The following is a 13,701-nucleotide window of genomic DNA, read 5'->3' as shown; positions in this document are numbered from 1 at the left end:
TTTTGATAGCAATAATGCCATAAAGAAAACAAAACAAAGTAATCCAATTAAGAGTGATGGTTAGGTGGTGTGAAGGGGCTATTATTTAGTAGAGGTTGTCAGGATAGGCTTCTCTGGGCTGAGGCCTGAATGGTAAGAAGGAATCAGCCATGCAAAGATTTAGGAAGAGCATCCAGGAACAGAAATTCCTGGGCCTGGCACACTCAAGAAGCAGAAGGTGGCTAATGCAGCTGGTATGTAATGAATGAGGAGAGGAAGTGGCATGAAATGGTCACAAAGAAAAGCAGAGGCACGGTCAGGTAGGGCCAAATGATAAGGATTTAAAATGCTTTGGGAAGACACTCAAGTTTTAAACTGGTAAGTAATGAAATCATACATATGAAATGTGCATATTCTCAGATAAGTGGAATCCTGTCATCATTGGGCAAGATTTTTCAGCCTTCATGAAGAGATATCAATACAATTAAAGATAAAACATAGCCCATTACTTGAAGATCCCATGTTGACCTGACTAGGGTTGAACCCATTATCGATAAGATAGTTTCAGAAGTACTCCAAGTATGCTTTTGCTGAAATGACCAATTACAGTTTGTCCAAACAGCATTTATTCTGTGGGCCTGATCAATTGAGCAAGGATGTAGCATGACTTCTGCTGACTAATGGAACTGAGAAAAACATGATGTATCTCATTTTGATATTTGAACCCTAAGAATCCATCCTATTGCCCCAACAGACATAGGTCAAATGGGTATATATCTAAAATTCAACTCTTGCACTTACAATATTTAACAGTCATGGTCCCTTTCTCCCTTACTCGCTCAATTTTGAGGAAGAAACAGAAATGTGTTGTTTTGAATTTTTTGTTCCCCAGAGGCTGCTGTGTGTTGTAGCAGTACCTGAACCCTAGAAAACTTGACAAGGGTAGTTAAACAGGACAAAATTATGATTACTGCCAAAACCAAATAAAAATGTTCCTGCCCATTGTTCACAGGCCTTCAGTCACTGAAGATTTTATGAGTTCCATTTATCGAAGAGGTTCTCAAAGTAGAGTCCATGTACACCCCTGCGAATCCTGAAGACCTTTTTAAGGAATCTATATGTTCAAAATTATTTCACAAGAAAAATAAGACATTATTAGCTTTTCTCATTTGGTTGACATTTGCACTGATGGTACAAAAGCAATGACAGATAAAACCATTAGCTGCCTGAGCACAAATCAAGGCAGTGACATGAAACAATACTGATAGTCATCGTATTCTTCACTAGCACATCCTTGCACTAAACAAATATGTCAAATTAAATGCCAGCTTCACTTAGTAATGTCCTTGATGAGATAGCTAAAATTATTAATTTTATTATATTTCAACCTTTGAGTACATGTCTTTTTAAAATTGTGATGAAATAGAAAGTATACATAAAGCAGTTCTGTTGCACACCCAATACAATGGTTGTCATGAGGAAAAGCACTTCTGCAAGTGTTTGAGATGATAAGTGAATTAGATGCATATTTTTGATGGACACCACTTTTACTTGAAAGGATGACTAACAAACCATCATCAGTAAGTCCTGGATATTTGGCATATAGACTCTTGAAAATGAACAAAGCAAGGCTTTCACTTGAGGGAAAAAAGTCAACAGTTTTTGTTGCCAATGATAAAATTCAAACTTTCAACTGCAAATTAGAATTTTGGAAACTTGTATCTACTACTGTGAGCTTCCTGGTTTTGGAATACAACAGCGTTTAAAAAAATAAAATTGGGGTGATATTAATGAATGTGATTCTTTGATATATAATGAAATGTGTCAAATTATGGAAGATCTGCATAACTCAACCAATATCTTCCAATGCATTCTGATGACAAATGATACATAGGTAGAAAAATCCATTCAAAGTGCTAGAGAGACCAATGGATTTTAACATAACAGAGTACAAAAAGTTCATTAATATGATATCAGAGTTCACGTTGTTACTAACATTTAAAAAAACTACCAATTCGAGTTTGATGTAGTATTAAAGAAGAAAATCCAGTTATCTGAAAAGGCTATTAAATGACTCCTCCCTTTTCCAATTACAAATCTGTGTGAGTCAGATTTCTTCATACACTTCAATTCAAACAACATATTGCAACAGATTGAATGCAGAAGCAGAGCTGAGAATTCAGCTACCTTCTATTAAGCCAAAAAATTGAAGAGGTTTGCAAATATGTAAAATGATGACCCTATTTTCAGTAAAATTTTGTTTTGAAGGATGTAGCTAGTTTTCATTAAAATGTTATGTTACATGTACTGGAGTTATGTTTTTGATAAATTAATACACAAATTTAAAAAATTTCTCATTTTAAATTTCCAATACAGTGAATATTTATAGATATAACTCATATAAACAAAGCTCAATGGGTGTTTAATAATTTTTACGATATAAAGTAGCCCTGAGCCTAAACATTTGAGAGCTACTGCTTTTAAAAAATACTGCCATTTTTGATAGTCAAAGCTGTCAGGCAAGAGTTATTTCTAGGCTGTCAAAATACATTCCCATCAAAGTAATGTTATTGCATTTTCCCCCTTTATCACTCCCCAAGTTAGCAGTAAAATGTTTTCTAAAAAGAAATAAAATTATGCAAGCAAATATGAAGTTACTGTTTCTTAGACTCTTTAAATATTAAGCGTTCAAAGCATACTTTCATGTGTTAATATCATATTTTAGTCATTTAACTTTAAAAATGTTATGTTAATCAAATTTTGCTGTTTTAATCCAAAGTGTCAGTGACAATGGTGAATTGTCATGTTGGCAAAGATGCTCTAATGAAAATTTAAACTCACCTGTAAATACATTTGGATGAGGGAAGTTAATAACAATAAGCTTCATCACCATTTCCGGATAACAGATGGCAATTAGCCAAGCAATCATGCCGCCCCAGTCATGGCCAATAAGAACACATTTGTTATATCCTGTAGTCAAGAAATAAATGTTGACATCATTGAAAAGAAACAGGTGGATGCATCATTAACTCACATAAAATAGGTATACTTCTGAAACTAATCATTCCACTATTCTCCCTTAATTATGCACTTTGTGTGGATACAGAGTTTATTCCCAAAACTGGTATGTCTGAAACACCTAGGTAGCTTTTTAGAAAAGTTAGGTGCCCAGGCTCCACTTGAGACCTACAAATTCAGAATCTCTCTGAGGAATGAGTGTGTGTGTGTGTGTGTGTATATACAGACACAGCTGAAATAGTTTGGAAACCATGATTAAGGCTACGTATAATTAGGTTATAAGCAAGAGTTATTTAAGTTATTTTTGAATGCTGGAAAAATTTTAGTTACAATAAAATCATAAATGTCCCATCTATATCCAACTGGTAAATCTTTATTTCAAAGAAGCATCTATTTTCTCCCTAATGTCACAGATTCAATGTTACCACTCAACACAGTGAAATACAACTAATTCTATTTTTTATCCTCACCCAAGCTTGTTTTTTTCATTGCTTTTAGAGAGGGTAGGGGAGAGAAAACATTGACTAGTTGCCTCCTGTACATGCCCTGATGGGGGATTGAACCTGCAACCTAGGTATGTGCCCTGAATGGGGATTGAACCTGAACCTTTTTGGTTTATGGGATGATGCTCCAACCAACTGAGCCACACTGGCCAGGGCTAAAATATCGCTAATCTGGAACTGTAAAGTCAAATGGAACTAGTGGAAAGTCTTAATTATTGTACCAATTATAAACAAGTTTCATTTCATGTAATCATTATGATAAGTTAGGTTAAAATATTGATTAGTAGTGATTCCTTCAGGATTTCCTTTGTATGAATGGATAAGATTAATTTGTAATTTATTCCTACAGTACTAAAAATTAGTTTTTTCAAGTAAGTAGTTTTCACCATCACCCACCACTATACACACACACAGAAACATCTTGTTTATGTTATTAATTTGCCAAGAAAATTGCATAATGACAAATTTAAGCCAGGTCTCGCTGAATTACCACAAAATATGAATGAAATATGACTTTTGGCAATCAGTGTCACTGAGCCTATTTTCCTGTAATCAGACTAAATGACAACACTGCATTGACACTCCCAGGCTCATCCATTTTTTTTCTCCTCTAAGAATTTGACCTGATCTATGCTCTCATTAGATTATTATAGAAAGGGGCTTGAATTTGATTTCATGGATTTCTCACTGTACTGGCTCCATTAACATACTAAAGGTAACAGCTGGGCTTTAGTTAGAAGGAATGTAGTGAATAGGACTGTTGTTAAAAAAACATTTACTCTCCCCTTATCCCCACTGCCACAGAAGGAGTGTACTTTGCTGCCCCTCTGATATTAGCCTGGACCATGTGATTTGCTTTGTTCTTACAGTGGGTGTATGACTTGATTGTGGGCTCAGCCATATGACTTGCTTTGGCCAGTGGGCAGCTAGTAGAGACCTAAAATATGTGTGTGCAGCTGAGCTCACCCTCTTGCCATTTCTACCACTGCCAGGAAAAAAAGCTTCCCTTAGGTAGCTACTCCCCTTTAGCTTGGGCTCTAACCCAACTCACAGTGAGAAGCCAGTGTCAGCTGGAGCTACAGGTCAGCCTGAAGAAAAAACCCAGAGGTGTACAGCCTACAGTTGATCTGTAGATTCATGAGTATAGGAATAAATGGGTATGGCTGTATGCCATTGAGTATGGGGTGGTTTGTTACATAATATTACTGTGGCACTAACTGATCAATACAGGAAAGATAATTCAAGTGCTTTTGCATCTTGTAACATTTTGAAATGAATATTTTTGTGTGGGTTCTGGAGAAAAATTTTCTGAGTGTAAGACTCAAATTTCTGCCGTGGCTGGTGTGGATGTTGTGGGTGCCAGACTGGGAACCAAAGGGTCACTGATTCGATTCCCAGTCAGGGCACATACCTGGGTTGCAGGCCAGGTCGCCAGTAGGGGGCGTGTGAGATGCAACCACACATTGATGTTTCTCTTTCTCCCTCCCTCCCCACCTCTAAAAATTAAAAAAAAAAAAAAACAAACCCTCAAATTTCCAAAAATTAGTTCTGAAAATAATAAATAGTAATATTTGGTCTAGTTTAAAAAACAAATTTTCAAAGTCACTCCTGGCTGGTGGACTGAACAAGTACTCTGGAGGTATTATTTTAAATTCCCTGTATTTATTAGTATTTTGGTCTGTATACCCAAAATCATGGACAGGATCCAGATAATAACTCAGAAAGGTGAAAAATGCATCCTCCCAAGAAATAAGGTTATCAATTCACAATTTCTTGAATGTTAGTCCCTTAAACATAATTAATATTGTTTTTTAATGTAACCTACCTAATGAGTCTAAAATATCCTTTATATCTGTAATTAAAAAGTCCAATTTATAATGCTCTCGATGAATGGGAGCATCTGTTTCTCCATAGCCTCTCAAATCCAGGGCTACAACTCGGTATTCGCTTTTAAATTCCCTTAGCTGGTGATGCCAAGAATACCTGCAGGACACAAGAAACATTAAAAATACCACAGTAACCAATACAAATAGTAACATTATAGATATTCTAAGTGGAAAATTATAAGAAACTCCCTTTTTGGGAAAGGTAGAGCTGAGCATGAGCAGGAAAGAAGAGAACTGTTTGAGAAGAGAGCACTGACATTCTTTATTAAAATTATTTTTATTTTTTTATCAGCTCCAGTGGGGTGTAACAAAGGGCCAGTATCTACAGAAACTACAAAATACAGACACTAAAATTGATATATGTATATAAGTACTTAGTCAATTTTCTAAACTTTTCATAAATAATATTCACAGCTATCAGGGCATCTATATCTACAAATGCTTCTGTATTGTAGAACCACTTGGTTCTCTGAAAAAAATTTATGAGATGACATTTCATTTCCGTAAAAACATAGATTTTATTCATTTTACTCCACTGTCAAAAAGGACTCAGTGTTTTTTTAGTAATAACAGTTTACTTATGAGTGAAAAAGTCTGAAGCTTACAGAAATATTATGATTTAAAGAATCCAACAAAACAAATCGTTAAGGAAAACCCCTTCTTGCTAAAACAAAATTCTCCTGTGGAGAAGATCCTAAGCTATGAGTACAAGCAAGCACGACAGTAAAAACATGTGACAACCAAAATGGCACTGGCACTGGCCAATTAAAATGCCCACATTGTGATTCATCTCCATTCTGAGCTGACTTCTCTGGGCAGGTTTTCCCCAGCTCCTCACCTTATATATCATTCAGTTTTTAATGACTCTTATAAACTATAATAGCAGGCAGAGATCATAGCACAGCATCTATTATGTAGTCCATGAACTATTGGGTCACTGGTTTATAAAATAGAAGGTAAAAAGGTACAACTGTAACCACTATAATGAGGATAATGTAAAGTCAGCAAGAGATGTCCAGGAGCCAAAATACATATGATGAAAGAATTTAAAGAGGTTGAAAAGGCCAAACTGCATTTCAGATTCCCAAAAATTCAAGGCACTTTGTGACTCTTTAAAAGAGTGGCTAAAACTGCCTACAAGCGACATAAAAAGTGAATTTTGTAAAAGGAGACAAAACAGAGGGTTGTGCTTTCTGGAAAACAAAACAAAACACCTCTATGGTCTTAGGAGGGAAAGAATCCAAGTCTCAAGGAGGCCAATTCTGAAGGACACTTCTCTTCCTTGAACCTCAGAAAGGAATGAGGACCAGGATGCAGTTTTAGCAATCAAGGAGCATACACACCCTGATCCTTGCCTAGTAAAAGAGGACACAAAAGAAGGTTGCTTCAGAGGAAGCCACCTGCCAGCAGGAATCATTGAGGGTGAGGACCAAGGAAAGCACTCAAAAACTGTCTGTACCTAAGCGGGCGGGGGGGGGGGGAAGCACCTGCAACACACTTCACTTAATTTTTGGAGGTAAAAAGTTGGCCATATTGCTATAGCCAAGTCCCGGAGGCCTCTGCTGGGCCAGGTATTCCTTTTGTGCTTGATCATCGAATGGCAGATTTAGTTTAAATATAGAGATCCATTAGATTTTCTTCTTCAAATAAGCAAAGTGATTTTGTATAACAACCACAAAAAAGCAGATTTCTCAAAGTGATTCACTATGTTATGGAATTCAAAATATGCATTAAAAATTTGCATGCACACCTGTTCATGGAAACATAGTGTAAAATTATCTGACACAAGCCAAATGGGCGATTATTGTCTGAAAAGAGTTTTGCAGTGCAATAGGCAAGTGAACACAGTGATCTGCGATTTTAAACCAATAGTGAGGGGAGACTGCAATGCAAAATGACACCAAGCAGTAAGATCAATGAAACAAATCAATCGTAGCAACAGAAATTATCAGGAAGGCTGTCAGACACATATTTGGGATTAAGAATGGATCCAGATCTTTGATCTATTATTATCTACGATTTATACAAATCTGCAAAATCATTACCAATTAAAATGGATTTGAATATGTTAATAAAAAGTGTCATTCTTAGCTAGGCCATAGTAATATTGCTAATCTTGCTTCTAGGTTGTAACAAAAAAATAAAGCAGTTTGTTTCTTTAAAGATACTCAGCTGTCAATGCATATGATATTATTTTCTCATCAGCCTTACTTAAAATTTTGAATTGATTTTTTAATGTCTTTGTAACTGAAGCCCCTCTCTTCCCTCTATATAATCCATCATACCAAGTCAAAAAGCACTGCGGATTTAACCTCTTACATATTTATTTAATCACTCTCTCTGTCCATCCCTGCATTATTATCTTATTTCAGGCCTCCATTAATGCAACAACTTATTGATTGGTCTGTGTCCATTCCCTACAGTTCTATCTTCTACGAAACCAAAGTGATGTAGCAAAACCACACTCTTGCATGTAATTTCCTGCTTAAAATATTTTCTCGACACCCTATTACTCATAATGTGAACCCAAGCTCCTTTTGGCAGACAAAAACCTCCAAGGTTTGACTGTTACCCAATCTTCCAGCCGGATTACTTCACACTTTCAGTCACTCACTATATGCACAACAAGAAGTGCTAGCATCTATATCATTCTCACAACATGATCAACATAGTGATAAGTGTTTCACATATAGTAATGTTAATCTTCACAACGATACTATGAAGTAGGTATTATTATCATCCCCACTTTAGAGCTGAAGAAACAGAGTCACAGAGAGGTTAATTGATGTGCCCAAGATCACAAAATTAGCAAATAGCAGAGAGCAGGATTCAAATTCTGCTGCCTCTGGGGCACTAAGCCACTTGTTAGTGAATAAACACAGTATTTTTTTTCTTTTATGACTTTGCTCATATGATCTCTTTTGACTGAAACATTATCCCTCCCCATCATGTCCCTACTTTCCCAGATACTAACTTTTACCTCTCATTGCATTCCTCCTACACTGGGCATCTCCTCTTCCAGGAGACTTCCCAGGCTCCCTCCTTTACAGGCAGGTTGGGCTGCTCCCTTCTATCCTCTTCCACTTACTTGTACATACCCTCTTCAGTATTCTGTGCTTTATAATGATTTGTTAGTGTCTGGTGCTTCCACTCAATCATGAGCTCCCCCAGTTGTCTGGTGGAATATCTAGATGATGTAGGTGTGCAAGAGAGATTTGTTGAAAAAGTGAAAGAAAATACCAATGGAAGCACTGCATCATGACAGTACTTTAAACAATGACAACAAAAGTTCCCAAATTCCTGTTGGGGAATTTATACTCAGTTGCTGTAAAAATGTGCATTGTTTTATTTTTCAATTACAGTTTAATTTCAATATTATTTTATATTGATTTCAGATTAGCAGTACAGTGGTTAGACTATCATATACTTTATGAAGTGTGCCCTGATATTTCCATTACCCACCTGGAACTATATATAGTTATTGCAATATTGTTGACTATATTTCCTATGTTATATTTTATATCCCCATGACTGTTTAATAAATGTGCATTGTTTTAGTATCTTAACTACCTGTGTCTTCATCCAGAATTCATTTAATTAGAGATTTCAAGGTAGACATTTGATTAAAAATAATGTGTACAATCCCACAATATTTTACATTTAAAATTGTATTAGATATTATGCAAACATAATATCTGCATATTTCATTATCATAGTAATAATTTAAATTGTCTAACAAGTAAATTTAACATTTTCATTATCAATGAGTGGAGTCAAACAGTATCTCTGAGAAACAGGGCAACTGTTATTTTAATAAACTGCAAAAGAATAATTTTTAAATGTAATCTTCCTGGAGTTCATAAATCAAGTATATTTCATTTACACTTTAAACTGAACAGGAAATCACACCTGTGCTAGACTGATAGGCATGCCATTCACATGATTAAAACAAAAACAACCCCTTTGATACAAGAATGAGACATACAAAATCAGTAACTCCTGAAAATATTATAAATAAACAAAACAAACTATTTTCACCCACGTGTTTTTTTTTTTCTGGTAGATTTTAGAAATAGTAGAGAACTCTTTTTAAAAGGCAACCTCAGGGATCCAAGGTGTCCGAAGAGTAAGTTGAAGCTACACTCACCTCCTCGTAGGACCAATCTGGATTTGCAACTAAATTGTAGAGAAATCATCCCAAATAACCTACTGAACGCTAACTAGCTGGAGAGAAGTCTTATAACGAAGGACAGACAGAAGAAACCACATCACCAAACAAGACTGGTAGAAAGTGTGGAGAAGGCATGAGAGGGCTGGCTGAGCTCCCACAGGTGGCAACTGAAGTGCCAGAGGGATATTTCAGAGGTCAGGGGTTCCTCTTGAGAGGTATCAGGTCTAAACCCCAAGTTGGGCTCCCCAGCCTAGAGCATCAGAGCCAGAAAGGAACCTAGGTACCATCCAGTTGTGAAAAGCAGCAGGGTGTCTGTCTGCCAGGGAGAGATGGCTGGAGATGCAGTGAGCCTCTTAAAGGGCCAACACACAAAATTTCATTTGCAGCCACTTACCCTGGGCTCTGGCAGAGGAAGGGACAGTGGACTAGAGATGCCTGAGGAGAGTCTGGGGTTGGTGGCTCTGGGGAGAGAATCGAAGGAACAGCTACCAGGATTCTTGTGCCAAGTCATTCCCTGTATCGCAGGAGCCATCTTTCTCAGGCACTCCTCTGCTAATGGCACCAGCCTGAGGGAAAGCAATAGCTCCACCCACAGGAATTACTCTGCCCAACCCTGTGGAGCTTAAGCAGGGCTGCTGATTATAGCTTAAGGCTAGATCATTGATTCGTTTAACAAGTAAGGTGGGAAATACAAAGAAGCAGCCAAAAAGAGAAGACAAAGAAACAACCTCAAGTAAAAGAACAAGAGAATCCTCCAAAAGAACTAGATGAAAGGGAGGCAAGCAATTTATCAGATAGAGAGTTTAAAGTAATGATTATGAGGATACTCAACAGCATGAAAAAGGACAGAAACCATAAAAGAGAACCAGTCTGAAATAAAGAATGCAATATCTGAAATAAATAATACACTGGAAGAAATAAACAGTAGGTCAGAGGAAGCAGAGGATCGAATCAGTGATTTGGAAGGCAAGGTAGAAAAAACACCCAGGCAGAGCAGGAAAAACAAAAAGAATTAAAAGAACTTCAGGAGAGCTTAAGAAACAGTTTGAACGAAATGAAGCATCAAAGTATCTGCATCATGGGAATACCTGAAAAAAAAAAAAAAAAGGAGTGAGGAAGGGATCAAAAGCCTATTGAAGAAATAATGACCAAAAACTTCTATCATGAAAGGTGAAGGAAAAAGACACAAGTCGAGGAAGCTCAGAGAGTCCCAAACAAGTTGAACCCAAAGAGGTCTACACTGAGAAACATCATAATTAAAATGACAAGTCTTACAGACAAGGAGAGAATCCTAAAAGCTATAAGAGAAAAGCAGGTAGTTATGTACAAGGGAGCACCAATTAGACTGTCATCTGATTTCTCAACAGAAACATTTCAAGCCAGAAGGGAGTGGTGTGAAATATTCAAGGTGTTGAAAAGCAACAACCTACAATCAAGGCTACTTTACCCAGAATAGATATCATTTAAAATTGAAGGAGAAATAAGGAGCTTCCCAGACAAGAAAAAGCTAAAGGAGTTTGTTAACACCAAACCAGTACTGCAGCAAATGTTAAAGGGCTTGCTTTAAGAAGAAGGAGAAAGAGAGAAAGAAAAACAACCCCAGAAAAATAGTCTAACAATAAAATAGCACTAAATACGTACCCATCAATAATCACCTTAAATGGAAATGGCTTAAATGTTCCAACCAAAAGACATAGGGTAGCTGAATGGATAAGAAGACAAGGCCCATATATACGCTGCCTCCAAGAGACCCATCTCAGATCGAAAGATACACACAGAATAAAAGTAAAGGGATGGAAAAAGATATGTTATGCAAATGGAAAGGGAAAAAAAGCTTGGGCAGCAGTACTTATTTCTGACAAAATAGACTTTAAAACCACCCTATAGTAAGAGACAAAGAAGGACACTACATAATGATAAAAGCAACAATCCAACAAGAGGATATAACCCTAGTAAACATTTACGCACCCAACATAGGAGCACCTAAATATGTGAAGCAAATCTTGATGGACATAAAGGGAGAGATTGACAGACATACAGTCATAGTTGGGGATTTTAACACCCCATTGGCTTCAATGGATAGATCTTCCAGGCAGAAAATCAACAAGATAGTGGCCTTAAACAGCACACTAGATCAAATGGATTTACTTGAAATCTACAGGGCATTTCACTCCAAAGAAGAATATACATACTTTTCAAGTGCATGTGGAACATGTTCTAAGACAGACCTCATGTTAAGACACAATACAAATCTCAATAAATTTAAGAAGACTGAAATCATATGTGGAACATGTTCTAAGACAGACCTCATGTTAAGACACAATACAAATCTCAATAAATTTAAGAAGACTGAAATCATATGAAGCATCTTCTCTGACCACAATGCTACGAAACTTGAAATCAATCACAAGATGAACACTGACACACATGCAGAGACATGCAAGCTAAATAACATATTTATTAAACTATGAGTAGGCACAACAAGATCAAGGGAGAAATCAAGAGATACCTAGAAACACATGAAAATGAGAATACAACAATCCAAAACCTGTGGGACACTGGGAAAGGGACCCTAAAAAGGAAATTCATAACATTATAGGCCTATCTCAGAAAACAAGAAAAACTCAAATAAAAAATCTAACTTCACACTTAAAGGAACTTTAAAAAGAACAACAAACAAAACCCAAAGTGACTAGAAGGAAGAAAATAGGAGAGATCAGAACAGAAATAAATGTAAGAGTCTAAAAAAATGATAAAAAAAGATCTATGAATCTAGCAGCTGGTTCTTTGAAAAGATAAACAAGATTGGCAAACCATTAACCAGACTCATCAAGAAAAAAATAAAAAGGACCCAAATAAATAAAGTCAGAAATGAAAGAGGAGAAATAAAAACTGACACCAAAGAAATACAAAGGACTGCAAGAAAATACTATGAACAACTATATGCCAACAAATTGGACATCCTGGATGAAATGGATAGATTCCTAGAAACATACAATCTTCCAAAACTAAATCAGGAAGAATCTAAGAATCTGAATAGACAGATTACACATAGTAAAATTGAAGCAGTAATAAAAAAAATTCCCAAAAAACAAAAGCCCCAGACCAGATGGCTTCACAGGACAATTTTACCAAACATTCCAAGAAGAACTAACACTTTGCTTTCTCAAACTATTTCATAAAATTCAATAGGAGAGAAGCCTCCCAAACTCATTTTACAAGGCCATCATTTCCTAATTCCAAAACCAGGTAAAGACACTACAAAGAAAGAAAATTATAGGCCAATATCCCTGATGAACATAGGTGTTGGGAAACGCTCTGTCTGGTTCAAGAACTGTAGCCCTGCAGACAGGCAAGCGGTCCCCAAGGCTGGAAACAATCAAGGAGGCCTTGGGAAAACAGGTCACTGAGATGAAACCTGTCCCCCTGGCAGGGGCGCAGCCCCTGCCTCCCTTACATCACCCTGCTTGGTCCTGTGATGGTTGGTTAGTCAAAGAAGGGTAAGATCTCTTATGAGGAGGGATGACCTAAGACAGACATGGCCTGTATGGGCAGCAGACATGGACTTGGGGGACATAGAGAAAGGGGAAAAAGACCCACACCCCTCAGCTCGGCTTGGACATGGCCAGAGTCCTCATTCTATCTGAAAGAGGTCTCCTTGCCTCTTGGCAGCTCCCTCCCCCTGCCTGGCTCAGGCTTGAAACAATACTGGAGATGGTCCTAAACTGGATCTGGCAGTTTCCAGGGGAAATCAGTCCTAGAAGTAAATTCTTTAAAGCATGCTTTGCTTCTCCCTCAAAAGTTATGATAGCCAGCTCATGCTGGGGAGGGAATTTACATTATTCACAAACCCTAACCCTATACCCTTTGGCACTCTCATGTTTACTAGTCTCCTCTTGGACCCATGTAAATCAGTGTGTTCCTGCCATTTGTTTTCTTCAAAACATCATCTATTCTCTGTAAACATTAACATACTGTTGTGATGAGATAAGCAGCACATTCCTATTACCCAGCTGCACTGATAATCTTTTCAATAAAACCCTTTGGAAAAAGGGGCTTGGGGGGCTTCTCCATTAGAGGGAAGTGTCCTTGCCCCTCTCCTGGCAAACAGAGAAGTGTTTGCAATGACTTGTGTTTATTCCCC

General features: G+C 37.1%; 1 protein-coding gene across 1 annotated transcript in view; it reads right to left on the bottom strand.

Annotated features, from left to right (window-relative positions):
* EPHX4 (epoxide hydrolase 4) overlaps nt 1-13,701 on the bottom strand; it is a 39,998-nt gene that overhangs the window by 16,422 nt on the left and 9,875 nt on the right. The window contains exons 3-4 of the mRNA XM_054592057.1: nt 5,326-5,483; nt 2,821-2,949 (exon numbers count right to left, since the gene is read on the bottom strand). Of these exons, the coding sequence (XP_054448032.1) occupies nt 2,821-2,949; nt 5,326-5,483 (287 nt within the window). The remainder of the gene's footprint in view (nt 1-2,820; nt 2,950-5,325; nt 5,484-13,701) is intronic.

Source organism: Pteronotus mesoamericanus, unplaced genomic scaffold, assembly GCF_021234165.1.
Source record: "Pteronotus mesoamericanus isolate MK-2021 breed Mesoamerican mustached bat unplaced genomic scaffold, CSHL_Meso_final scaffold_31, whole genome shotgun sequence".
Classification (NCBI taxonomy): domain Eukaryota; kingdom Metazoa; phylum Chordata; class Mammalia; order Chiroptera; family Mormoopidae; genus Pteronotus; species Pteronotus mesoamericanus.
The sequence above is the reverse complement of the archived record's forward strand: the minus strand, read 5'-3'. Positions and strand labels throughout refer to the sequence as shown.